At 49.1% G+C, this 25,436-nt stretch overlaps 1 protein-coding gene across 2 annotated transcripts in view; it reads left to right on the top strand.

Annotated features, from left to right (window-relative positions):
- The window catches only part of LOC122386135 (protein crumbs-like), a 70,850-nt gene that overhangs the window by 17,826 nt on the left and 27,588 nt on the right, over window positions 1-25,436 (top strand). The window contains exons 5-14 of one of the 2 annotated variants that reach the window (XM_043375019.1): window positions 4,825-4,948; window positions 6,442-6,580; window positions 17,481-17,691; window positions 18,204-18,323; window positions 19,593-19,895; window positions 20,214-20,324; window positions 20,565-20,801; window positions 21,167-21,394; window positions 21,846-21,994; window positions 22,312-22,507. In XM_043375019.1, the coding sequence (XP_043230954.1) occupies window positions 4,825-4,948; window positions 6,442-6,580; window positions 17,481-17,691; window positions 18,204-18,323; window positions 19,593-19,895; window positions 20,214-20,324; window positions 20,565-20,801; window positions 21,167-21,394; window positions 21,846-21,994; window positions 22,312-22,507 (1,818 nt within the window). The remainder of the gene's footprint in view (window positions 1-4,824; window positions 4,949-6,441; window positions 6,581-17,480; window positions 17,692-18,203; window positions 18,324-19,592; window positions 19,896-20,213; window positions 20,325-20,564; window positions 20,802-21,166; window positions 21,395-21,845; window positions 21,995-22,311; window positions 22,508-25,436) is intronic. The other variant, XM_043375020.1, reaches the window with a different exon arrangement.

The raw sequence follows: 25,436 nt of genomic DNA, 5'->3' as shown, positions 1-25,436 counted from the left end.
GTCGCCTCTGGAATCTGCCGCCAGTTCCGAGCACGCACAGGCTGGCCGATACCAGAGATCAATGCCCTGCGCTCGGAGAAGGCATCGACCGTTCACCGGCTTACGGGCGGTTCACCTGATCACCGGTACACCGTCCGGCCAGAGATTTGCGAGCCGAGCTAATGCCGATATTACCTCAGTTCTGTTGCACGCCTTTCCTGTGCCAGCGCTGTTACGGATGCGGCTGTGGTGAATCATATAGGGGCCATGGAGGCAACCCCAAACCACGTGCAGTGACACGACCTTCCTGCCGCCCGCTCGCTGGCGCTGCAGCGTGGCGACCATGCAGGCGCCCGCTTCACTCGTATGAGGGTGACGGGCGAATAACTGCGGGTTTGATCGATGGAAATTGCCCCCATCAGCCTGCCTGTGTCCCCGCTCTGGTCAAGGATTGGTGCCGCATCACGGGCTTTTTCGTTACTGACAAACTCATCAGCTAGTCATCCATCCAACGTTTTGATCTCTTTTGGTCCCACTCGAGCACCCTTTGGTGAGCCTCGAGCGGGCTCCACGCTTTTGCTATTTAAAGGTTGGGTGGAGTTGCAACGAGTGGGCGAGGCGAGGGGCTATCGGGTGTGTTTTCGTGCAGGGAAGGACATTTGTCCACCTGTCTGTCTTGTTTGTGTTTCCGGCGCTGTGACTGTGAAGGTGTGACACAACATACCGCGACTCGACACGGTACGGTGCAAACGAGCCCAATATGACACCGGAGACATAGGCAGGGTGATCGTTAGCCGTGCACAGGTGCCCCAGGGCCCTGCAGAGGGGCGGTGTGCTTCACGGAGAAACTAACAAGTCACTAATGAGGCAGGGCACAGTTCGTAGGAACGGAAAAGTCATCGTGCTATGACCAGAAAACGTCGGAGCCTCCGTGGCTAGGAGCATTATAGTCACGGTACTGGTTACACCAATGACAAACCCAGTGTGTACGCAGGGAGACACCGTGTGTGTTTGGGGCGCTTTCGCCGCCAGCGCACCGTGAACGATACGGCTGCCTGCGGCCCGGCGTCGGTGACTCATGAAATAGTACCCGAGTCCGTGAGTTTCGCGAAAGTCGGCAGCACGCGCTTGTTCGTCAGAGGATGAAAATATAGCGCTCACTAAGCCAATAAAAACTGGGTAAGCGAGGCTGCGGAAAACATGGTACATACCTACCTATGTTTCACATTAAACACCTCTGGGCAGATATGTGTACGTACGACGTATGTAGACAAATGTATGCTAAGAATAAGTAATGGTGGTTCATAAAGCATCGTTAAGGCCTACGGCTTACGCATGTGGTAGAAAACCTGTGGTAGCATGTGGTTTCGATAGAGCGATTAACCTCTTACGCAAGCCGAGCCGACGCAATAACCCATGAAATGGCATAAAGCTGATTGCTCCTGCCATAATCAACTTCCTATCTATAATCGCCAACAATCTTATCTCATCAAATTGGTCATTAATGGAACAATTAAGGAACTATAACGACTGAACTGATTCATTATTACTTTACCAATAGTCTGATTAAACATTAGGTCTTTGTTTAAATACCTCTTCGGTAAAGTCCTGCAGATTGGGCTGATTTCATGCAAGGTCTCGACCTATGTTTCACCTATTATTATGCTACATTTGTATCAGGATCACATCTTGGTGGGGGACGGGAGAGGGGTACTTCTTTCCTGCGCCAGGTACGCATGTCTGGGAAAGATATAACCTTTCGAATGATACAAAACTTTTCACCCTCCCACACTTACTTTGATGTCATTGCACGTTGCTTTATCTGGAAACATACCGTGAAATCTCACCGTCTTCATCGCTAGCGACGTTTCGTCTCGCTGGCTCGAGAACCACAACAGCGCCATGGATTACATCGCATAGGTTACGTTAACCGGTGCAGTGGTTGTCGTCGCCGTCGCCACCTCGGTACTTATTTGGGTCAGTGTCAGAGTCATTGGGAATGCCGGAACATTGCCTCACCAGCGAAAGGGAGCCGTGCGCGCCGAATGGCTATGAGCGTAATAAAACCGGGCGCCCTTTGCCATCGAATTGCCGATACGTGTCCAATACTGCAGATCATGTGCACCGTTATATTTACGCTTATCGTGTGCAATGGGGCGCTGATTGCGCCTTCTACATTGCATTCGCCTCATGGGGCTAGGCAACGAACAATGAATATCGTCTTTCAGTCGACAGCTCCATTGGACCATTGTCATCAAGAAGCCTAGAAAGACACATTCCCATCGATGAATCTGTTCGCCACTCTGTTAATCTTTCGGTCACTTAGAGTCGAGTTCGTAGCTACATATATAAGTGACCGGTCGGCGGTCTTAGCTCTATTGTTTCTCCTGTGGCGGCGGTGGCCGAGTGGTCACGTTGCTGGTCGGTGGCGGCCGGCTGGTGTTTCGGTCTCCCCGCATTGGGCGCGGTAACCCGTTACCTGTGGCGGCACTCTGTCGGGTCAAATCACACAGTTGTCGACCACCGAGTGGCTGGCGACTCGGGCACCAGCCGCGGTCACCACTCAGCCCGCCGGCCGTCCACGACTCAGGCGGTTACCGCAGTCCGCTCTGTGGTTACACGGCTGACCCGGTCACACGTGACCTGTGGCCTGTGAACGGACTGCGGTCACGTGATGGGCTGGCGACCCTGGGAGGTCACACCGAGTGACTGGTGAGTCCTGAGACTGTGTCCGGGTCGGCGATGGGAAGGGAGAGAGGGAGGAGGGGTGCCCGCGGCGGGTCACGGAGTACACGCACGTCGTTTTTGCTCCGACACCGCAGCAGTGGCGGCGGCTGCGGCCGAGCTGACCGTTACCCGATGACACCTGAATGGCCCGCCGCCGGCCCGGCAGTGACACGTCGCTCCGCGCTACTCCCCGGCCCGGATCGGCGCCGGAGCGGCACCGCGACGAGCGTCTTCGTGAGACACCGCCTCTCGGGCCAAGCAGCCTCGATGACGAGCCTTTTCAGCGGACCGCCGAGATGCGTTCTCATCATGCCTGGCGGCTTATTCCGCTGCGTCAGTCTGCTGTTTTCTTCTTCGTGTTGGCACCCCGCGGATGCAGTACCACCAAGACATGACTCATGACTCATATAAGACTGATGTATGGGTCGATGAAGGTGTTCCATTACCGGCCGTTCAGGGTCGATTTTCTCCCGGCTATTGACTCTATAAGGGCTGGTCGATGGGTCGGGTGACGGCGGCCGCGGGTGGATCAGATGTCTGACTCTCGACGATCAGACGTCTGGGGGATGGTTGACTGGTTGGTCCGTAAACACATTTGCGTCTATTGTATGCTGTTAAGACTGCGATTGTGGATGCTGTTTTCGGCAACGGAGCTCGATGTACGGATTCGTTTGCCAACGTGATTAGCAAGTGCGAATGATTTGAACATTATGTCATGCAGATGCAGCCAGTACTATCACAAATCACGAAGTGTCGAGTAGTTACCATCTGCGAAGCTTGATTCTGTGGAAATACCGCCCTCCATAGGTATATCCAACGACCCTTGCTCGTCCGTCTCTCACATGTCGGACTTCACATAAAAATATCCTCCATCCCCGACCCCGACCTTCGGGCTTCGGCGCATGGCTTCTGAAGCTCTGCAGCTTCGAAGCTATCAGTGGGGCTTTCATCAGCCGGCCGCCTCCTAGGCATCAGAGCCTGTCACCTGCTGTCGTGGCCGCCGAAACTCCGTACCTGGCGGCTGGCGGACTCCGAGATGTCTGTCCTGCCGTGCAGGCGGTGCATGCCCACTATGGTCGCTATTCTCGGTGCCGGGGCGTGAGTGAGCGCCGGTCGGAGTTGTGCTCCGACACCCACGGCCACTGATGCGTGCTGCCAGACGCGATGAAGGCACGCGATTATCCACGTGGCTTGTTTATGTGCAAAAGGCAGTAACTGCCGATTTATACGGCATGGTCCGTGCCAGAGTGATGGTGGCTGTTAAAGGCTGGTCAACTGACAAGACAAGCTTTTTTCCCGCTGAGTTCGAACGATTCATGAAACTTTTGGAGTTATCTCTTAGAGTCAGAGAGCCATGTACATGACTGTTCAGTGTTCACTCTCCAATGAGCATTTTATTCAGCTCTGAGGCACTCCGGACACAGGACATGTTTGTTTGATAGTGTGGTATATTGATTGTATGAGCGGAGATGGTCAGTGTTTGTTATGTAACGCACTCTTCACTGTCGGCTCTCTTACCGTTACATAATACAAGCCTTACGCAGAAGATGCCAGCGCTATGCAAGATAAAAAGCACGCATCGTCGGCATTCGCTTTACCTAACGGATCCGCATTCTCCATCGGCTTCCTTCATGCTCGTCTAGTCTGTGTGCTATCTGCAGGTTATCAACCGCGCACCGAGCCGCTGTGTATGTTTACCGTACACCGGTAAACCGGTCAGCGATGCGGCAGCGATCAGTCTTCCTCCCTCAGCCTTCACGGGGTCAGGGGGTATTGTCCGAGCCGCACACACAGAGACCGGGATATCCAGTGACTCCTTCCTCTTCCGGCTCTTTTTGCTGAAGAGCAAAATCTAGGTGAAACTCTTCGACAACGTCGACTATACCGACCCTTGAAGACTTCATTGAATAAAGTCGAACACTTGTGTGACTTGAGCTGACCGCCAAGTGACCTTCACGGTACTTGCCAGGTCCTACCCATTATGAATACTTCCGACCACAAACTGCAGTTCTCGCTCTGCAATCTATACGTCATCCCCATCTGTCACTGCCTTGTAACAGGTTTCATGGACTCTGCCCGATCGTTTCAGCAGCCTCTCCCTCCGGCTGTGTGTTACAGGTTTTACGGGCACGTTCTGCGAGGAGCCGGTGGACGACTGTGCCGTCATGGAGCAGCCCTGTCTGCACGAGGGAGAGTGTATCGACAAGGACAACGGCTTCATCTGCGACTGCCGCGGCACGAGGTACCTACGTAAAAACCGGCCAGGTACCGAAAGTACCTGATCCAGCCTGAGTATGTACTTTCAGCTTGGATGGCCGTGGCCCTGATCAACAGCATTTCAGCTTCTGTCCCAGACTCGAGTATGCAGCTCATGGTCAACCAGTCGGTGCCATCACGACTTTGGTGTCACGTTTTTACTTCATCTCTCTCGTCCTCATTCTTTCTCTCTTTCTTTCTCATCCTCCCGTCCTCTTTCCCTCCTCCCTCCACTCTTTCTCGCTCTCTCATCCCTCGCTGGTGTGGGACGTCCATGTCTCAGCACTGCAGAGCGCAGAACGGAGCCGTGCCACTGCCAAGCCTCCTGCCTCCGTGAGATGGCAATCATTGCCACGTGCGCCACTTCCGTGACTATTGACTGCACGGAGGGCGTGCAGTGCGTGTGCACGGTGAACGGTCACGCGTGATCGGGTGTGCACGGGCCCAAACCGGCTGGACACGCTTCATTCAAACTACTTCCTGCTCCTCAGTCGCTTTTTTTCTCTCTCTCCCTCTCTCTCTCCCTCTCTCTCTCTCTCTCCCTCTCTCCCTTGCTTCCTCCCGCTTCTCTCCGTTTTTTTTCCTACCTCTTCTTCTTTCCCTTTCCTATCCCAGTTGTGCGCTAGCCGTTTTTACTTCAGTCCAGGTAGCTAATGCTAAGCTACTGGCTCACCTCTGTTCGAGCCTACCCAGGTCATCGATTTCAGATTCTGGTCAGCGCTCAAGTTGAGTCTGAATCACTTCTTCAGTATGAGCATTGATCGAGGAGTGGCGTGTGCGTGATCATAGCTGCTCGTGGCTTCACACAAATTCCAGGGGCTGGCGGGGTGTGCGATAGCATTATCTGGCTTCATGAGCAAACTTGACATGTGTCATATAGAAAATGAATGAGATTGATGTATCACTTATCAGTGCATTTAGGGCGGCCGTGGCTGAACAAAGGTCACTGTTCTCGCGAGGGTATTTGATGTCTCAACACATAGGCATGAGTACGCATGAGCATGTACGTGTTGTTAGGTGGCACTGTTCCGGGTAGACGATGCTTTGTGTCGTGACACAGCACACGTGAGGAAGAATGTGATCTCCAGTGTGTCTGAATGGGACGAACGGCACCGTGGTGCATAACTTGACGGAAATAACGCAAGGCGGATGTAAGTCGCTACATTTGACATGACATACATTCGGTTTAATCACCATGCTGGCGTGAGATGTGAATCATGACAAAGTCATGTGACGTGATGAATCACTTACAAGCGGTAAGACATTCTCGTAATCAATGTGCAACGTTTACAGGATATGTATATGACTATATATATAGTACTGCGTGCTCTCGCTTCGTCCCTGTCTTTTTTCTTTCCTTCTGTCCTCTTTTTCTCATCCTACGCACGAAATGTAGGTGATCCATATGAAGTGTGATTCGCAATGCCCATGTCTAAAAAAGTTTCATTTCATAAACTAATGTTCTCTCCCTTTGTTCAGGTACGACGGCGAGCGGTGTGAGAACAACGTCAACGAGTGTCTGCCGTCGCCGTGTCAGAACGGCGGCACCTGCTTCGACCAGTTCCCCGACTACATGTGCGCCTGCCCGCCCGGGTGGGAGGGAGCCCACTGCGAAAAGGTAAGCACGGGAGAAAGGGTACGAGCACGGGAGAGTTCCGCTGAGAGACGGTGGAGGGCACACGTCAACGCAAACAATCGGCATGGATTGCATGCATAAAGGAAATATGAGCTTTCGGGAATGATCGTTCCGAAGCTTCATGGTGAAGGAGCTAGTCTACAGAATGTCTCTAAAATATAAGTGGATATTCAGTCATTCACGTCTCGCTGCAGCCAAGTCACCCATTTGCCCCCGATTTGACACCCGTTACTGGGTCGGAGCGCAGGTCGAACGGAGTCGGGTCGAGCGGTCCCACTGCGCCCCTCCCCGGTATCGGCGACTCGGATTACTGCGGTGTCGAGTTACCGCAGCTGGGTGGCTGACTGGGGCGGTGGGCGGCGGTCGTCGGTAACTACACCGTGTCACCGCAGCCGTCTGGGTGGGCAGGGGAGGGACTGGGATTTGGTGTCGAGCTCGAGCTGGGTGGCTGTTACACTGTGAGTTGGTTATTTTCATTGCTTGTTTAGAGCTGAGTTCTTTCATACTTAAGGAGCTGGTATTTTCGTTTCGACTAAGCAAGGTCATCATTGCCTTCGTCTTATGATGTATTTTTCTAGTTAGTTGCTTGTCACCGTGCTTGACTCATGGATTGTTGAACAATTTGATTCAGAATTCTGCTCAAACTGCAGGTTACCATGTTGGTAGCCTTTACAATTATTCGCAAGAGCTCATATTTCCTGACATTTGTATCTGCCCATGTCTCTCTTCTGTGTCTTATGTTTGACCCTTGTCACTTCAGCCAGACATAGCTCGCTGAAATGTCCTTTCCTCTATCGTTATCAGATGCGTCACAGCACAACAGCTGCGTTTTTGTATGTCCGTGAAGTTGGCGACGTCGCCAGCGACTTTTCCAGCGACGAGCACCGATTTTAGCCAAAACCTCGTCCAAGGTCAATTGGACCATGAGGATCACGAAAATCGAACCCATTCACCCCTAAACCGTGACCTTCAAGGTCAAATTCAAGGTCAAAGGACGGGGAACTGAAAAAGTGCCACTAAATATTGTCCGATTTTCAAAATTTTGGCACCAAAATGTAGCGCGTACAAAGTTCTAGCCGCACATCGAAAACCATTTTCATCAAGGTCAAACTTCAAGGTCAAATTCAAGGTCAAAGGACGGGGAACTGAAAAAGTGCCACTAGATATTGTCCGATTTTCAAAATTTTGGCACCAAAATGTAGCGCGTGCAAAGTTCTAGCCCCACATCGAAAACCATTTTCATCAAGGTCAAACTTCAAGGTCAAATTCAAGGTCAAAGGACGGGGAACTGAAAAAGTGCCACTAGATATTGTCTGATTTTCAAAATTTTGGCACCAAAATGTAGCGCGTGCAAAGTTCTAGCCGCACATCGAAAACCATTTTCATCAAGGTCAAACTTCAAGGTCAAATTCAAGGTCAAAGGACGGGGAACTGAAAAAGTGCCACTAAATATTGTCCGATTTTCAAAATTTTGGCACCAAAATGTAGCGCGTGCAAAGTTCTAGCCGCACATCGAAAACCATTTTCATCAAGGTCAAACTTCAAGGTCAAATTCAAGGTCAAAGGACGGGGAACTGAAAAAGTGCCACTAAATATTGTCCGATTTTCAAAATTTTGGCACCAAAATGTAGCGCGTGCAAAGTTCTAGCCGCACATCGAAAACCATTTTCATCAAGGTCAAACTTTAAGGTCAAATTCAAGGTCAAAGGACGGGGAACTGAAAAAGTGCCACTAAATATTGTCCGATTTTCAAAATTTTGGCACCAAAATGTAGCGCGTGCAAATTTCTAGCCGCACATCGAAAACCATTTTCATCAAGGTCAAACTTCAAGGTCAAATTCAAGGTCAAAGGACAGGGAACTGAAAAAGGGCCACTAGATATTGTCCGATCTTCAAAATTTTGGCACCAAAATGTAGCGCGTGCAAAGTTCTAGCCGCACATCGAAAACCATTTTCATCAAGGTCAAACTTCAAGGTCAAATTCAAGGTCAAAGGACGGGGAACTGAAAAAGTGCCACTAGATATTGTCCGATTTTCAAAATTTTGGCACCAAAATGTAGCGCGTGCAAAGTTCTAGCCCCACATCGAAAACCATTTTCATCAAGGTCAAACTTCAAGGTCAAATTCAAGGTCAAAGGACGGGGAACTGAAAAAGTGCCACTAGATATTGTCCGATCTTCAAAATTTTGGCACCAAAATGTAGCGCGTGCAAAGTTCCAGCCGCACATCGAAAACCATTTTCATCAACGTCAAACTTCAAGGTCAAATTCAAGGTCAAAGGACGGGGAACTGAAAAAGTGCCACTAAATATTGTCCGATTTTCAAAATTTTGGCACCAAAATGTAGCGCGTGCAAAGTTCTAGCCGCACATCGAAAACCATTTTCATCAAGGTCAAACTTCAAGGTCAAATTCAAGGTCAAAGGACGGGGAACTGAAAAAGTGCCACTAAATATTGTCCGATTTTTAAAATTTTGGCACCAAAATGTAGCGCGTGCAAAGTTCTAGCCGCACATCGAAAACCATTTTCATCAAGGTCAAACTTCAAGGTCAATTTCAAGGTCTAAGGACGGGGAACTGAAAAAGTGCCACTAGATATTGTCCGATCTTCAAAATTTTGGCACCAAAATGTAGCGCGTGCAAATTTCTAGCCGCACATCGAAAACCATTTTCATCAAGGTCAAACTTCAAGGTCAAATTCAAGGTCAAAGGACGGGGAACTGAAAAAGTGCCACTAAATATTGTCCGATCTTCAAAATTTTGGCACCAAAATCTAGCGCGTGCAAAGCTCTAGCCGCACATCGAAAACCATTTTCATCAAGGTCAAACTTCAAGGTCAAATTCAAGGTCAAAGGACGGGGAACTGAAAAAGTGCCACTAGATATTGTCCGATCTTCAAAATTTTGGCACCAAAATGTAGCGCGTGCAAAGTTCTAGCCGCACATCGAAAACCATTTTCATCAAGGTCAAACTTCAAGGTCAAATTCAAGGTCAAAGGACGGGGAACTTTAAAAATGCTACGTCACCAGCGACTTTACCATCGACGAGCACCGATTTTAGCCAAAACCTCGTCCAAGGTCAAATGGACCATGAGGATCACGAAAATCGAACCCATTCACCCCTAAACCTTGACCTTCAAGGTCAAATTCAAGGTCAAAATACGGGGAACTGAAAAAGTGCCACTAAATATTGTCCGATTTTCAAAATTTTGGCACCAAAATGTAGCGCGTGCAAAGTTCTAGCCGCACATCGAAAACTATTTTCATCAAGGTCAAACTTCAAGGTCAAATTCAAGGTCAAAGGACGGGGAACTGTAAAAGTGCCACTAAATATTGTCCGATTTTCAAAACTTTGGCACCAAAATGTAGCGCGTGCAAACCTTGATGAAAATGGTTTTCGATGTGCGGCTAGAACTTTGCACGCGCTACATTTTGGTGCCAAAATTTTGAAGATCGGACAATATCTAGTGGCACTTTTTCAGTTCCCCGTCCTTTGACCTTGAATTTGACCTTGAAGGTCAAGGTTTAGGGGTGAATGGGTTCGATTTTCGTGATCCTCATGGTCCACTTGACTTTGGACGAGGTTTTGGCTAAAATCGGTGCTCGTCGCTGGAAAAGTCGCTGGTGACGTAGCATTTTTAAAGTTCCCCGTCCTTTGACCTTGAATTTGACCTTGAAGTTTGTCCTTGATGAAAATGGTTTTCGATGTGCGGCTAGAACTTTGCACGCGCTACATTTTGGTGCCAAAATTTTGAAAATCGGACAATATTTAGTGGCACTTTTTCAGTTCCCCGTCCTTTGACCTTGCATTTGACCTTGAAGTTTGACCTTGATGAAAATGGTTTTCGATGTGCGGCTAGAACTTTGCACGCGCTACATTTTGGTGCCAAAATTTTGATAATCGGACAATATTTAGTGGCACTTTTTCAGTTCCCCGTCCTTTGACCTTGAATTTGACCTTGAAGTTTGACCTTGATGAAAATGGTTTTCGATGGATGTGCGGCTAGAACTTTGCACGCGCTACATTTTGGTGCCAAAATTTTGAAAATCGGACAATATTTAGTGGCACTTTTTCAGTTCCCCGTCCTTTGACCTTGAATTCGACCTTGAAGTTTGACCTTGATGAAAATGGTTTTCGATGTGCGGCTAGAACTTTGCACGCGCTACATTTTGGTGCCAAATTTTTGAAAATCGGACAATATTTAGTGACACTTTTTCAGTTCCCCGTCCTTTGACCTTGAATTTGACCTTGAAGGTCAAGGTTTAGGGGTGAATGGGTTCGATTTTCGTGATCCTCATGGTCCACTTGACCTTGGACGCGGTTTTGGCTAAAATCGGTGCTCGTCGCTGGAAAAGTCGCTGGTGACGTAGCATTTTTAAAGTTCCCCGTCCTTTGACCTTGAATTTGACCTTAAAGTTTGTCCTTGATGAAAATGGTTTTCGATGTGCGGCTAGAACTTTGCACGCGCTACATTTTGGTGCCAAAATTTTGAAAATCGGACAATATTTAGTGGCACTTTTACAGTTCCCCGTCCTTTGACCTTGAATTTGACCTTGAAGTTTGACCTTGATGAAAATGGTTTTCGATGTGCGGCTAGAACTTTGCACGCGCTACATTTTGGTGCCAAAATTTTGAAGATCGGACAATATCTAGTGGCACTTTTTCAGTTCCCCGTCCTTTGACCTTGAATTTGACCTTGAAGTTTGACCTTGTTGAAAATGGTTTTCGATGTGCGGCTAGAACTTTGCACGCGCTACATTTTGGTGCCAAAATTTTGAAGATCAGACAATATTTAGTGGCACTTTTTCAGTTCCCCGTCCTTTGACCTTGAATTTGACCTTGAAGTTTGACCTTGATGAAAATGGTTTTCGATGTGCGGCTAGAACTTTGCACGCGCTACATTTTGGTGCCAAAATTTTGAAAATCAGACAATATTTAGTGACACTTTTTCAGTTCCCCGTCCTTTGACCTTGAATTTGACCTTGAAGGTCAGGGTTTAGGGGTGAATGGGTTCGATTTTCGTGATCCTCATGGTCCACTTGACCTTGGACGAGGTTTTGGCTAAAATCGGTGCTCGTCGCTGGAAAAGTCGCTGGTGACGTAGCATTTTTAAAGTTCCCCGTCCTTTGGCCTTGAATTTGACCTTAAAGTTTGTCCTTGATGAAAATGGTTTTCGATGTGCGGCTAGAACTTTGCACGCGCTACATTTTGGTGCCAAAATTTTGAAGATCGGACAATATTTAGTGGCACTTTTTCAGTTCCCCGTCCTTTGACCTTCAATTTGACCTTTAAGTTTGACCTTGATGAAAATGGTTTTCGATGTGCGGCTAGAACTTTGCACGCGCTACATTTTGGTGCCAAAATTTTGAAGATCGGACAATATTTAGTGGCACTTTTTCAGTTCCCCGTCCTTTGACCTTGAATTTGACCTTGAAGTTTGACCTTGATGAAAATGGTTTTTGATGTGCGGCTAGAACTTTGTACGCGCTACATTTTGGTGCAAAAATTTGGAAGATCGGACAATATTTAGTGGCACTTTTTCAGTTCCCCGTCCTTTGACCTTGAATTTGACCTTGAAGTTTGACCTTGATGAAAATGGTTTTCGATGTGCGGCTAGAACTTTGCACGCGCTACATTTTGGTGCCAAAATTTTGAAAATCGGACAATATTTAGTGGCACTTTTTCAGTTCCCCGTCCTTTGACCTTGAATTTGACCTTGAAGTTTGACCTTGATGAAAATGGTTTTCGATGTGCGGCTAGAACTTTGCACGCGCTACATTTTGGTGCCAAAAATTTTGAAAATCGGACAATATTTAGTGGCACTTTTTCAGTTCCCCGTCTTTTGACCTTGAATTTGACCTTGAAGTTTGACCTTGATGAAAATGGTTTTCGATGTGCGGCTAGAACTTTGCACGCGCTACATTTTGGTGCCAAAATTTTGAAAATCGGACAATATTTAGTGGCACTTTTTCAGTTCCCCGTCCTTTGACCTTGAATTTGACCTTGAAGTTTGACCTTGATGAAAATGGTTTTCGATGTGCGGCTAGAACTTTGCACGCGCTACATTTTGGTGCCAAAATTTTGAAAATCGGACAATATTTAGTGGCACTTTTTCAGTTCCCCGTCTTTTGACTTTGAATTTGACCTTGAAGTTTGACCTTGATGAAAATGGTTTTCAATGTGCGGCTAGAACTTTGCACGCGCTACATTTTGGTGCCAAAATTTTGAAGATCGGACAATATTTAGTGGCACTTTTTCAGTTCCCCGTCCTTTGACCTTGAATTTGACCTTGAAGTTTGACCTTGATGAAAATGGTTTTCGATGTGCGGCTAGAACTTTGCACGCGCTACATTTTGGTGCCAAAATTTTGAAAATCGGACAATATTTAGTGGCACTTTTTCAGTTCCCCGTCCTTTGACCTTGAATTTGACCTTGAAGTTTGACCTTGATGAAAATGGTTTTCGATGTGCGGCTAGAACTTTGCACGCGCTACATTTTTGTGCAAAAATTGGAAGATCGGACAATATTTAGTGGCACTTTTTCAGTTCCCCGTCCTTTGACCTTGAATTTGACCTTGAAGTTTGACCTTGATGAAAATGGTTTTCGATGTGCGGCTAGAACTTTGCACGCGCTACATTTTGGTGCAAAAATTTTGAAAATCGGACAATATTTAGTGGCACTTTTTCAGTTCCCCGTCCTTTGACCTTGAATTTGACCTTGAAGTTTGACCTTGATGAAAATGGTTTTCGATGTGCGGCTAGAACTTTGCACGCGCTACATTTTGGTGCCAAAATTTTGAAAATCGGACAATATTTAGTGGCACTTTTTCAGTTCCCCGTCTTTTGACCTTGAATTTGACCTTGAAGTTTGACCTTGATGAAAATGGTTTTCGATGTGCGGCTAGAACTTTGCACGCGCTACATTTTGGTGCCAAAATTTTGAAAATCGGACAATATTTAGTGGCACTTTTTCAGTTCCCCGTCCTTTGACCTTGAATTTGACCTTGAAGTTTGACCTTGATGAAAATGGTTTTCGATGTGCGGCTAGAACTTTGCACGTGCTACATTTTGGTGCCAAAATTTTGAAAATCGGACAATATTTAGTGACACTTTTTCAGTTCCCCGTCCTTTGACCTTGAATTTGACCTTGAAGGTCAAGGTTTAGGGGTGAATGGGTTCGATTTTCGTGATCCTCATGGTCCACTTGACCTTGGACGAGGTTTTGGCTAAAATCGGTGCTCGTCGCTGGAAAAGTCGCTGGTGACGTAGCATTTTTTAAGTTCCCCGTCCTTTGACCTTGAATTTGACCTTAAAGTTTGTCCTTGATGAAAATGGTTTTCGATGTGCGGCTAGAACTTTGCACGCGCTAAATTTTGGTGCCAAAATTTTGAAAATCGGACAATATTTAGTGGCACTTTTACAGTTCCCCGTCCTTTGACCTTGAATTTGACCTTGAAGTTTGACCTTGATGAAAATGGTTTTCGATGTGCGGCTAGAACTTTGCACGCGCTACATTTTGGTGCCAAAATTTTGAAGATCGGACAATATCTAGTGGCACTTTTTCAGTTCCCCGTCCTTTGACCTTGAATTTGACCTTGAAGTTTGACTTTGATGAAAATGGTTTTCGATGTGCGGCTAGAACTTTGCACGCGCTACATTTTGGTGCCAAAATTTTGAAGATCGGACAATATTTAGTGGCACTTTTTCAGTTCCCCGTCCTTTAACCTTGAATTTGACCTTGAAGGTCACGGTTTAGGGGTGAATGGGTTCGATTTTCGTGGTCCTCATGGTCCAATTGACCTTGGACGAGGTTTTGGCTAAAATCGGTGCTCGTCGCTGGAAAAGTCGCTGGCGACGTCGCCAACTTCACGGACATCGTTTTTGTCACGTCATAGGAATTCACTCCAATGGAGATGTCTATTGTCTATCGGCGGTGTTTTATTACACTCTCGTCCGTCGGCTGATAACGCGTGTGAGCGTTGATAACACTTGACTGTGCTCTTTGGTGTATGATTATTGATCATTTCATGGTCAATACGATGGTTGTTTGCGTGTAGCTTTTGATTATGCTCTGATACGGCACGTTCAATCCAGGATGTTCTGATATCTCATATCTTATGATATCTCATTCTCGAATATTTCGAAACAGCAAATCACATGCCACTGAGATTATTCGACGGTTATTTGAGTCGAAGCCGTTCTCTGCAGCTCGCTTCCTGACCCTCTCCGCTTCTGCATATTTACGTCTGGACAACGAGTTGCGTTGGAGAGGCCGGAAATAGTGGCGATTTCAGGACCGCAATAATGGGCCGTCATTGGAATGATTCTTTTTTTAAACGTGTACAGTTTTTAGCCAAAATTTAGTTCTTACTACAAAATATTTTGTAATTGGATTTTGGCCGAGAATGAATACCATCAGGGCTTATTTTTTACTGTCATTGTATTTTGTCCAGAAGCATATAGTACTGTTTTATTGCAGTTTTTGCGCGTTTGTTACAAAATATGAAGCGAACCTGCAAAAAAGTTCCAAGTAACGTTGATGTATATCGCAAAATATCATATTGACCTCAAGTTCATCCGTTCCTTCCATGATTGACTAGACAGTTTTACACATTTCAATTTTATCTTGGATCAATCAGAGGTGTCCTTGTGATCAGTGCCAACTGCCAGAGGTTAACTTGAAGGGAAGCTATGATAATTGCTCTTGTCCAAGTCCCTCCACTCACACTAAGAAGAAGTTATTAAATATTTTGGTTTGTGTATTCCAAGAGGAGAGAGAAGTGGGAACTATTTTCTTCGCGGCTTCATGTCGAATTGAAGATGGATCATTAAATTTTCAAGGCGTTGATTAACCAAGGATTTAGTCTTTCTCGTACATAAGCAGTGGCTAAGAAGAAAAAGTTAATCATACCTTGTCCTGAAGTTCAGTCATCTTACTTCAACTCAAACTTTGCAGCAAGATCCCCAAGGACAGAGGATATATTGTATACCCATCCTGTAAATCAAAGTTTTTTTGTGCCTGCAAAGGCTTAAGTTATTTGTTGTGTGCTCAGAGTGAGGCTATGGGCGTTTTGTTGAATGTTTATGTGGAAATTGAATATACCTAACTGTGACCCTGTGATTGTTTGTATATTTACTACAGTCAAACAGCATATTCAAATAATTTATTCACCTAGCTCATCTCATAGCTGTACCCCGCAGGATTTGTACTTATTGATGTCTCGAGCAGGAACAAAGCACTAAACTAGCTTAGTTATCATTTCCCACATTTTTCGGAGTGTCAAACATGGCATACAGCAGTGCAGAGCAGCTTCAGAGAAGAAACACTTAAAATGCACAGACTCGCACCAGCCACCCAATGAGCCAGTTCCTCATTTAGCTGCTGTTACCCTGGATGTGGTTTGGCAAGGTGAGCTAACTGTTGTCAAGTTGAAGGTTAGCAGGTAAGATTGAGTTAGGGTGAGTACCTAGTACCTGTAACTGGGTGCTAATGCTATGGTCTTGGGTAAGTTGCAAATAAGTGTGATGATTGAGGTTAGGTCAGGTTAGTCAGGTATGAATTGATCAGGTCACATTTTTTATGGACACTTGGCAAATTAGAAAAAAGTAGCATGACCTAATCTTAGCTAACCCAACTATGCCTACTTAACTACTAAACTACTGAGCACCTACCGAAATTGTGCCTACATCTCATACCAAGTCAAAATAAAGTTCCTTTCTGGAAGATTACCCTCAGTCCCTCAGTACTTTTTATCCCAGCCCTGTGAAAACCTAATACTTCTAAGTTCTGAGTCCCTTCTGGCCATCCACAGAAAGAAATGCTGACAGCTTTGCTTGTGTATATTAGACCAATAATCACCATCACGAATGACTATGAACACATGACATGATCACATCGTTGCATGGATTTTCACATTGACAATTTTACTTAAATCCTTTTTTCAAGAAATGCAAAGTAATGATGAACATCAAATTAAACATTAAGCTGATTTAGTGATCCAAGCTTTCTTCTCCAGTAGCAATAGAATGATCGCATGTTTCATTTGCCAGACACTGAGTACCTAATGCACATTACCATCTGCATAGCAAAGTAAAGCTGCCTAGTGCCTGGGTTCGTTCATTCTAGAATTTTTCACTTGATAGTTAGCACTCATTGATCTTGCTGCTGTAAGTTATATTTCAATATTCATACCAATACATCAATACGCGTTCATCAACCAACATTTACTGGCTTGATACTGCGCGTGCCCTTCAGTATTGATCTCCTGCAATACCTATTATAGCTTGTTTTCGGCCAATAAGCTCTTTTAATTTTACTTTTTATCTTGCTGATAAGTGAGCCAGATCAACTTGTGTTTATCAACCAACATTTCCTAGCTTCAACCTGATATTACTCAGGACTCAGGACTTGCACTTGGACTCTTCAGTCTCCTGTATACTTCAACTTGGGATTGTTTTCAGTCAACATGCTTCTTTAATATGACATAATTCAGTCACAAGGGATTCAAAACTTCCAACAAAACGACATACTAGAGTTCGAAAACCACCAGATAAACTTGAAAAATGCCTTGAAACGGAGCAGAACGGAGCCAAGTGGTGCTCCATTTGTTTGTTTACAATAATTGTAGTGCTGATGTATTGTTTTAGGACTCTAGCGGTCGGCTTATAAAAAATGAAACATTTTTACAAAATCTGTATGGCAATTAATATTTTTCTGAAAGAACTAAAATATTCAAGAGCCAAACACTATGAAATACAGGAATCGGAACGAAAAAGTAACCCAAAAATCCAGCCAAATAACCGGCTCCTAAAACTGCGGCAAAATCAGCACTTTTCCCCGCAACTCGTTGTCCAGACGTAAATATGCTCCGCTTCTCTGTGACAGGACATAGACGAGTGCGCCGTGCAGCCGTGTCTGAACGGCGGCAAATGCGCCAACCTGCAGGGCGGCCACCGGTGCGCCTGCCGCGCCGGGTTCGCCGGCGCCGACTGCGCCATCAATGTCGACGAGTGCACCACGGCTGTGTGCCCCGAGAACTCGGACTGCGTGGACGGCGTCAACGGACACGACTGCGTCTGCCGGCCAGGCTTCTCAGGTGAGACGACAGCGGCGTGGGAGAGCCTGCAGGGGTCTCAACTGAGACCGCGGTGAGTATGTGAATGAAACGGGTTGGGCCAGGGTCTCAAAATAGTTTATACTGTAACATGACATTCTAAGAATTAACACTCGATAGGGTTCTCAAATGAGAATGCACATCAGTTCCACTGAATGCTTCCTCACGACTCTCGACGGTTCATAACCGGTTACATCCGAGTCAGGGAACGGATTGTGAGACTGCCTGTCACAATGCCTGTGAGACTGCCTGTGATAATGCCTGTGATAATGCCTGCGACCAGCGGGGACTGTCGTGCACGGCTGGTGGAGTACCCTGACCTGAGCTGGACCCAGCTGACCTGGCTGGCACGGTGGCGGTGTCACTGCGGGCGGGCGCCCTCTCCGGGCTGTAGATACGTCTATAACCGGGTGGTCCGGGAGGGCGCGCGGCTGTCGGTCGCCGGCCGGGGCTGACAGCTCGGCCCGCTCGGCCGCTCTCTCTCTCTCTGACAGGCTCCAATGGCACGTGCACGCCGGTGAGCTCGTGCGAACCGAACCCGTGCCTGCACGACGGCGTGTGCAGCCAGAACGGCGACGGACAGGTGATCTGTTACTGTGAGCACGGATTCTCAGGTCAGTGCCGGCGCGCAGAGTGTTGGGGGCACGGGTTACAGAAACAGTCTTAGAAAGGGTGGCATAGAAATGTTGTGCATGGTCTATTTCTAGTTAAAAGTGGTCATGCAATGAAGTCTTGGGTGGTCGTAATAGGGACGGAATTCCAAATTATGTAGGATGGTGCTCTGAGAATGGGGGATTTGGAGTATTTCAACTGCATTTCAAGTATCTTACGATGGGGTGTAAGACGAACCTTCAAGCATGTTTGAACAATTATTAACGGCATGTTACAGATTAACTCATGCAGGCATGTTACTATTTTATCTAATTGCCTCAGATTCTTGCAATATCCTAATGCACGCTATTCATTCTAAGTTGTCATGATAATATTCGCACTTGAAAAAAGGCATCGACATTGGAAGTTGTAGCTTACACCATATTGAAGTGCACATATGTATCTAAAATATAATATTGTATCTGATGCGCAACCAAAGGTAGATTTGGGACGCTGTATAAATTGTATGAAATTGTTAATCAACATTGCTTTCAGATATTTAGTTGTCTTGACCCGCCGCGACTGATGCATATTTTGAGCTGCCAATTGAATGAATTTAAACACCTATTGCCTGCCTGTTTTTTTTTTTCAACGCCCTGCGGTACAGTTTCACCCCAGCATACCTAAATCCACGCAGACTCGCACGATAGTTTGATTTCAAATAATATGTAGTTCCGAATTCATAGCTTCACAATTTGATTGAAGTGTGGGTACTCCTGTGGACTTTGTATGATCTGAATGGCCTCATCGCACAGGGCATCTCAATCCTGCTCTCCCCTCAGTCGTCATCTCAGACCAGCTACCCATCTAATGGTAGATCCTCTGCCCACACCGAGTTATTCTGCTAAAGTCTGCCCTTTTGACCGTCTCCCGTCCCCATCTCCCATAGTCCACAGGTCCACTGTGCGCCTCCGTTCTGACCATCTCCCTTCCCCGACTCTCTCACAGGTCCACAGTGTGCCTCAGTATAGGTTTCTGACCCTGTCTCCCTCCCCGTCTATCTGACAGGCCCGCAGTGCGCCTCAGTATGGATTTCTGACACTGTCTGCTCCCGTCTATCTGACAGGCCCACTGTGCGCCTCAGTATGGATTTCTGACACTGTCTGCTCCCGTCTATCTGACAGGCCCACTGTGCGCCTCAGTATGGATATCTGACACTGTCTGCTCCCGTCTCTCTCAGGCCCACTGTGCGCCTCGGTGCTGACCGTCTCCCCTCCCCGACTCTCTCTCAGGCCCACTGTGCGCCTCGGTGCTGACCGTCCCGGAGCTGCCGCCGACGCTGCCGGCCGAGTCCAGCCTGCCGCTGCGTCTGGGGCCGCGCCAGGGACCCTCCGCGTGCAGCTCCTCGCCGTGCGCCAACGGGGCCAACTGTACGGACACGGAGGAGGGCGGGTTCCGCTGCGACTGCGCGCCCGGCTTCACGGGCGACACCTGTCTACAGACCGTCAGCTGCGTGACTAGCGGCTGCCAGAACGGCGGCACCTGCCAGCGGGACGCCGCCGCGCCCGTCTGCCTCTGTCCAGAGGGGTTCTCAGGTGGGGAGCGGTGGGCGAGAGGGGAGGGGTCTGGGAGAGGCTGGGTGAGAGCTTGGTGAGATACAAAGCTCATTGGCTGGTCAAGACAGCGTTGATGATCGGACTAGTCCCTTGAATTGTTGGTTCGGTGCGAAGCTGTCTTAATTGTTGTGTCTAGACAAACTCCAACCAGATATGGCAAGGTGCCGACTTTGTTATATCTTTCCGTTGTATCTAGATGGCTTATATGTAGGTCTGAATCATGCTTGGCGAGCTGGTAAACGGAAACCTTGCCGTTGTATTGCTACTGAACACTGACCGTGTCCCGTATACCTGCAGGCGATCTCTGTGACCAGACCAGTAACGCGTGCGACCGACAGCCGTGTATGAACGGCGCAGAGTGCGTGGTCACGAGCAACGACGTGGGCTACTACTGCGAGTGCCAGTCCGGTGAGATAGGCAGAGGCCCGCGGCGCGGCAGGAAACGTGGGGCTGTCGGGGCGAGGTCAGTCTGAGGTGGCGGGGTGTTGTAATGCTCTTCGGGTAAGATGTGGAAAGATTGGCGATATGTTTTGCCTTGTTAGTCGTGCACATCAAAGTGATGTCTACATATTGTTTTGTTTCCTTGTTGATGCTACTTCCTACTTACTCCTGTTCACTAGCTGACTCCCCCATCTCTCTTTGCCGCAGGGTTCGAGGGTCTCGAGTGCGAGCACAACATCGACGAGTGCCGGGGCGTGCAGTGCGCCGCCGGCCAGCAGTGCTTCGACCTGGTGAATGGCTACGAGTGCCGCTGCCCGGACGGCTTCGTCGGCGAGCTGTGCGACCAGAACGTGGACGACTGCGCCGACAGTCCGTGCCAGAACAACGGCACGTGCGTGGACAGCGTCAACGACTACCAGTGCATCTGCCCGCCCGGATACACGGGTGCGTGCGGGGCTGGACAGGACAGGGAGAAGGATCTGATGTGGCTTTGTTGGTTAACTGGTTTAGCCGTAAAGTCGCGGGATTATTTGAAGCTCATATCGATGATTGTTTCAGTATTGTAACCCTTACTTGATAGCCTGTGTTCGATTTGCTCGATGCAAAAGATTAGGTATCATTCTTGTACAGGCAGAGTGAGAGGTGCATGCCATTCATAAATGTGAGGCTAGGCAGCAACGGCCAGCGGAGCCTGTAGTTTTTCAGTCACTGTGTTTCGTCAGAAGCAGACTGCCCTCTACCGCTCCACACCTCTCTGGTTTCTCTCGCCTATACTCCCTTCCTCTGTCTGACTGGCCCTCTGCCCACAGGCCGTAACTGCACTGACGACCTGGACGAGTGTGAGGTCAGTCACCCGTGCGTGCACGGAATCTGCCAGAACACAGTGGGCTCCTACCAGTGCTACTGCCGACCTGGCTTCCTCGGAGACCACTGCAACCTCGACTACGACGAGTGTCTCTCGCAGCCCTGCCTCAACAACGGCACCTGCGAGAACCTGGTCAACGGCTACAACTGCCAGTGCGCGCCCGGCTTCACCGGTGAGCAGAGACACCTGCCGGGCGGCCGGGGAACTAGGGCTGACGCTGGGGTGAGGTGTACGGGGTAGACAGGAGGGGTGCTGGGGATTTTCCGAGGTTTTACACGGGATTTGGACGGTCGAATGATATGATGACTGATTATCTGGTGCGATGTGTCAAGGTAGATGTAGATGTCAGGTGTACAGGGGTTCTTAAAAGTGGAATGAACTCTGTGCATCCTCCAAAACTGGTTCAAGCTATGACAGCTCTGAATTAGTAGAGAGGGTTGACAGGTTGTGTGCCTGATCTGATATTTGATAAGTTGTCATGTACCAGGACATGATGGCATGGGATCGGACGATAAGCAATTGCAAAATGACTATCTACAAGGTGTGAGACCCACGGATTTGTGTGGCCTTGCAAAGTTCCACTTCCTAAAGAAAGTACTTTGAATATCTTTGTACGTTCTCAGGGAAGAACTGTGAGGAGAACATTAACGAGTGCGCGCCGGACCCGTGTCAGAACGGGGCCACCTGTGTTGATAAGATCGCCAGCTTCGAGTGCGTCTGTCTGGCGGGCTTCACCGACGAACTGTGCCAGACCAACATCGACGAGTGCGAGGTGGGTGTGGGGACTGGTGAGCGTTGAAAATGGGGGACGTTGTGAGGTGAAAATAATGAGTTCAGTGAGATTGGTGATTAGATTAGAGATACGTAAATGACCAGATCTCGACTTGACCAGATCAGTCTAGTCGAAAGAGGAGGGATACAACAGAGAAGTATGCTACTAAGTAAATCAAAATTGGTCCACGATCAGAGATAAAAGGCGTTAAAAGTCTTGTTTGTTTACGCCATATCATTCGATCTTGCTAACTTTATCTAACTCCCGTCAGTGCTCATAAGCTCCTCCCACTACCTCCCCTCCCCCTTCCCACACAGTCCTCGCCGTGTCTCAACGACGGCGTGTGCGTGGACGGAATCAACGAGTTCACGTGCGACTGCACCGACACGGGATTCCGTGGCGACACGTGCGAGGTGAACATTGACGACTGCGAGCCACGTCCTTGCCAGCACGGCAGCACGTGTGTCGACCTGGTGAAGGATTACCGCTGCGAGTGCCACCCGGGATTCACAGGTGAGATGACGAGGGAAGGGGAAGGGAGGGAGCGAGCCGTGAGCTGTGACGCCGTGGAATAGCCTCTGCAGCCAGTGTGACCTCAAAACGAATTTTGTCATAGCTATGAAATCATTTAGCTTATGCTTTTTTAACGAAATAATTGGAAACGTAGGATCTTCTCGTCTATAAAGATCACAGATCATATTGTGTCTCGATGCATTTAATCTGGCTAAATGACATTGGATGGTCCAGTGACCCAGCCGTTAAACCCTGCTCTGTTTCGTCACGGCTTTTCCCACGGATTCGGTACAGTCAGTGGCGGCCCATGGCGAGCGAAATGCACTCGTATATACATTCCGTAATAGCTGGCAGCACAGAGCCAATGGTTTCATTGATTGTTATTTACACGGACAGTTTAGTGTCATAGCCAAGCACCGAAATGCGCACATTGATTGGCGATGCTAGCACGGTCGGCCTGATAGGTCCCGCCTATAACGTTCATTGGGTAAGTCACGGCACTGAACAGATTGTGCGACGGATTGTCGGAGGCTAATCCTGCAATGTGTGAACCTAATCGGGCTGGCAGGGGGATTTTTATACCGCTGTTCTGACTTCACACAAAGTGTCTGTGATGTAACGAAGCTAACGCGTAATATGATGATTGAATTAAGCCGCCCGCCCGCACAGTCGGGTGGCAAATTTAGTCAGTCGTGAATTTACCGATGCATGACTTCAGCCCGCTGTGTTTCACACCGCCGGCGGGGTTGAATCACCGCACCGATACCATTCCTTTACAGCAGCACGTTCGGCTGAAGTTTAGCGCTTCGGATCCCGATAACATTTCCAACGGCACGTTTGTCCAGTATCCGCAATCACAAACCATGCCCTTTCTCAAATTCTGCCCCCTCCCCCTCCCCACGGCTCACCTGACTGGGATCACTTGACTGCAAAGTCCTGTTACCCACTGCCCCTTCCGTGCCGTCTCCCGCCGCGGGCCGCCCTGCCAGGCACCTGACGGACCTTCAGCTCTTTCCTGCACTCCCCTCCCCTCCCCTTGTGCTGTACTCGCCGCCGCCTAAAGCCGGATGTGATACTGTGCCGCCCCCCCCTCCCCTCCCCCGGACGTCCAGCCACGGGGCGGAACCGTATGTCATGCGAACAGCACTGGGGGGGGGGGGGGGGTGATGAGCGGCGCTGACTGCGTGACGCGGCCTGTGACGGTATGGGTGGACCCACACAGACCCGCGGCCGGCCCGGCTGGGTGTGACCCGTATCTGCCCCGCCGGGCGGTGCGGTGGGGAGGGGGCGCTGCGCAGCACCCCGCGGCGGCCCGTGCACGGCCGGTAGTGTACCGGGCAGTGCACGCCGGTGCACACTGTGCTGTGGACGGTGCGAGCGGTGCCAGGTGCGGCGGCGCGGACCGGCCGGCGCCGACTGACGGCTAGGAGGACTGTGAGGGGCTGTGAGAAGCGTGGGAAGACAGTGACGACTGTGTGGGGACTGCGAGGATCGTTAGAGGAGCCTGTGAAGATCCTGAAGACAGTGCGGACTGCCCAGTGGCCTATTGACGACTGTGAGGGCCGTCAGACTTTGAGAGGATTTGAAGACTGCTGGGACAGTGAAGACAGTGAGAGCAGTGCGGATAACCGTGCGGCGCAGGCCATGTGGTGCCGCTGGCTTCTGGCCGTTGTTCACATCGTCTCGACGCTGGGACTGTTCGGGGCCGGGGCGGAGCTGCCGGCCCCGGCCCCGGCGGAGACCGCTGGCCCAGCTCCGGTGGTCGCGGCAGCGCAGACCCTAGCCCCTGATCCTTCCACTGTACAGATCTCGGCTCCGGTCCCAGTGTCCACTCTGTCCCCAGCGCCGTCCTCTGACCCGCCACAGCCTCCGAGTTCGGTGGAAACAACTGCACGGTCTGCACGGTCTGAGACGGAGCGTTCGGCTCCAACAGAGACTCCAGCTCCACCTCCGCCTACAACCGCAGTTCCATCCTCCACTACAGCCGCAGCTCCGCCATCACCTCCAACCACATCTTCGCCTTCAACTCCAACCACAGTTCCACCCTCGCCTCCAACCACAGCAGCTGCTGCCGCGGCCTCTGCGGCTTCCACTGTCTCTGGTGCTGGTCCTGATCCTCCACCACCTGTTCATACCACTGTAACTGCTCTCCCTTCTGACCCTGCTCCCGCTACAACACAATCTCCCGTGTCTGCTCCTTCTCCTGATCCTGAGCAGTCCACATCCCCCGCTTCCGCTCCTGCGGCTACTGATTCTGCTCCCGTTCCTGCTGATAATGGTGCTACCTCTGGTGCCATCCCAGACACACCCTCGACTCCAAGCACTCCTGCAAGTCAATCCCCAGTGCAAACAACACCATCTCCAGCGCCTTCAACCACCTCAGTCTCAACAACCTCGACTCAAGACCCAACCACCTCGACCCCGGTCTCAACAACAACAGTTGCGACCCCAACAACGCCTTCGGTTCCAACTTCTACAACCCCGTCACCAACGACAACTCCGTCACCATCACCACCAACCCCTGTCGCAACAACGGCAACGACGCCGGACCCAATCACTACAACTTCGACCCCAACTGAATCTCCGGTCCTAACAACAACAACAACATCAACAGCAACTCCAATCCCGACAACTGCAACCCCGGCCTCGACAACATCATCAACAATGTCGATTCCGACAACCGCAGTCCCGTCTCCAACACCAACAACCTCGGGCTCAACCACTGCAAGCCCCTCTCCAACAACCTCATCCCCAACATCAACCCCGTCAACAACCGCGTCACCGACAACTACAACTACAACCTCAACTACTACAACACAGGCGACAACAACTACATCCCCAACCCCAACAACAATGAAGACTTCTTCAGTGCCGACATCACCCCCCACAAAAGCTACGACGAAGTCTGTTCCAACCAGACCCCCGCCGG

The sequence above is a fragment of the Amphibalanus amphitrite genome, unplaced genomic scaffold, assembly GCF_019059575.1.
Source record: "Amphibalanus amphitrite isolate SeventyFive unplaced genomic scaffold, NRLGWU_Aamphi_draft 000241F_arrow, whole genome shotgun sequence".
Classification (NCBI taxonomy): Eukaryota; Metazoa; Arthropoda; class Thecostraca; order Balanomorpha; family Balanidae; genus Amphibalanus; species Amphibalanus amphitrite.
The sequence above is the reverse complement of the archived record's forward strand: the minus strand, read 5'-3'. Positions and strand labels throughout refer to the sequence as shown.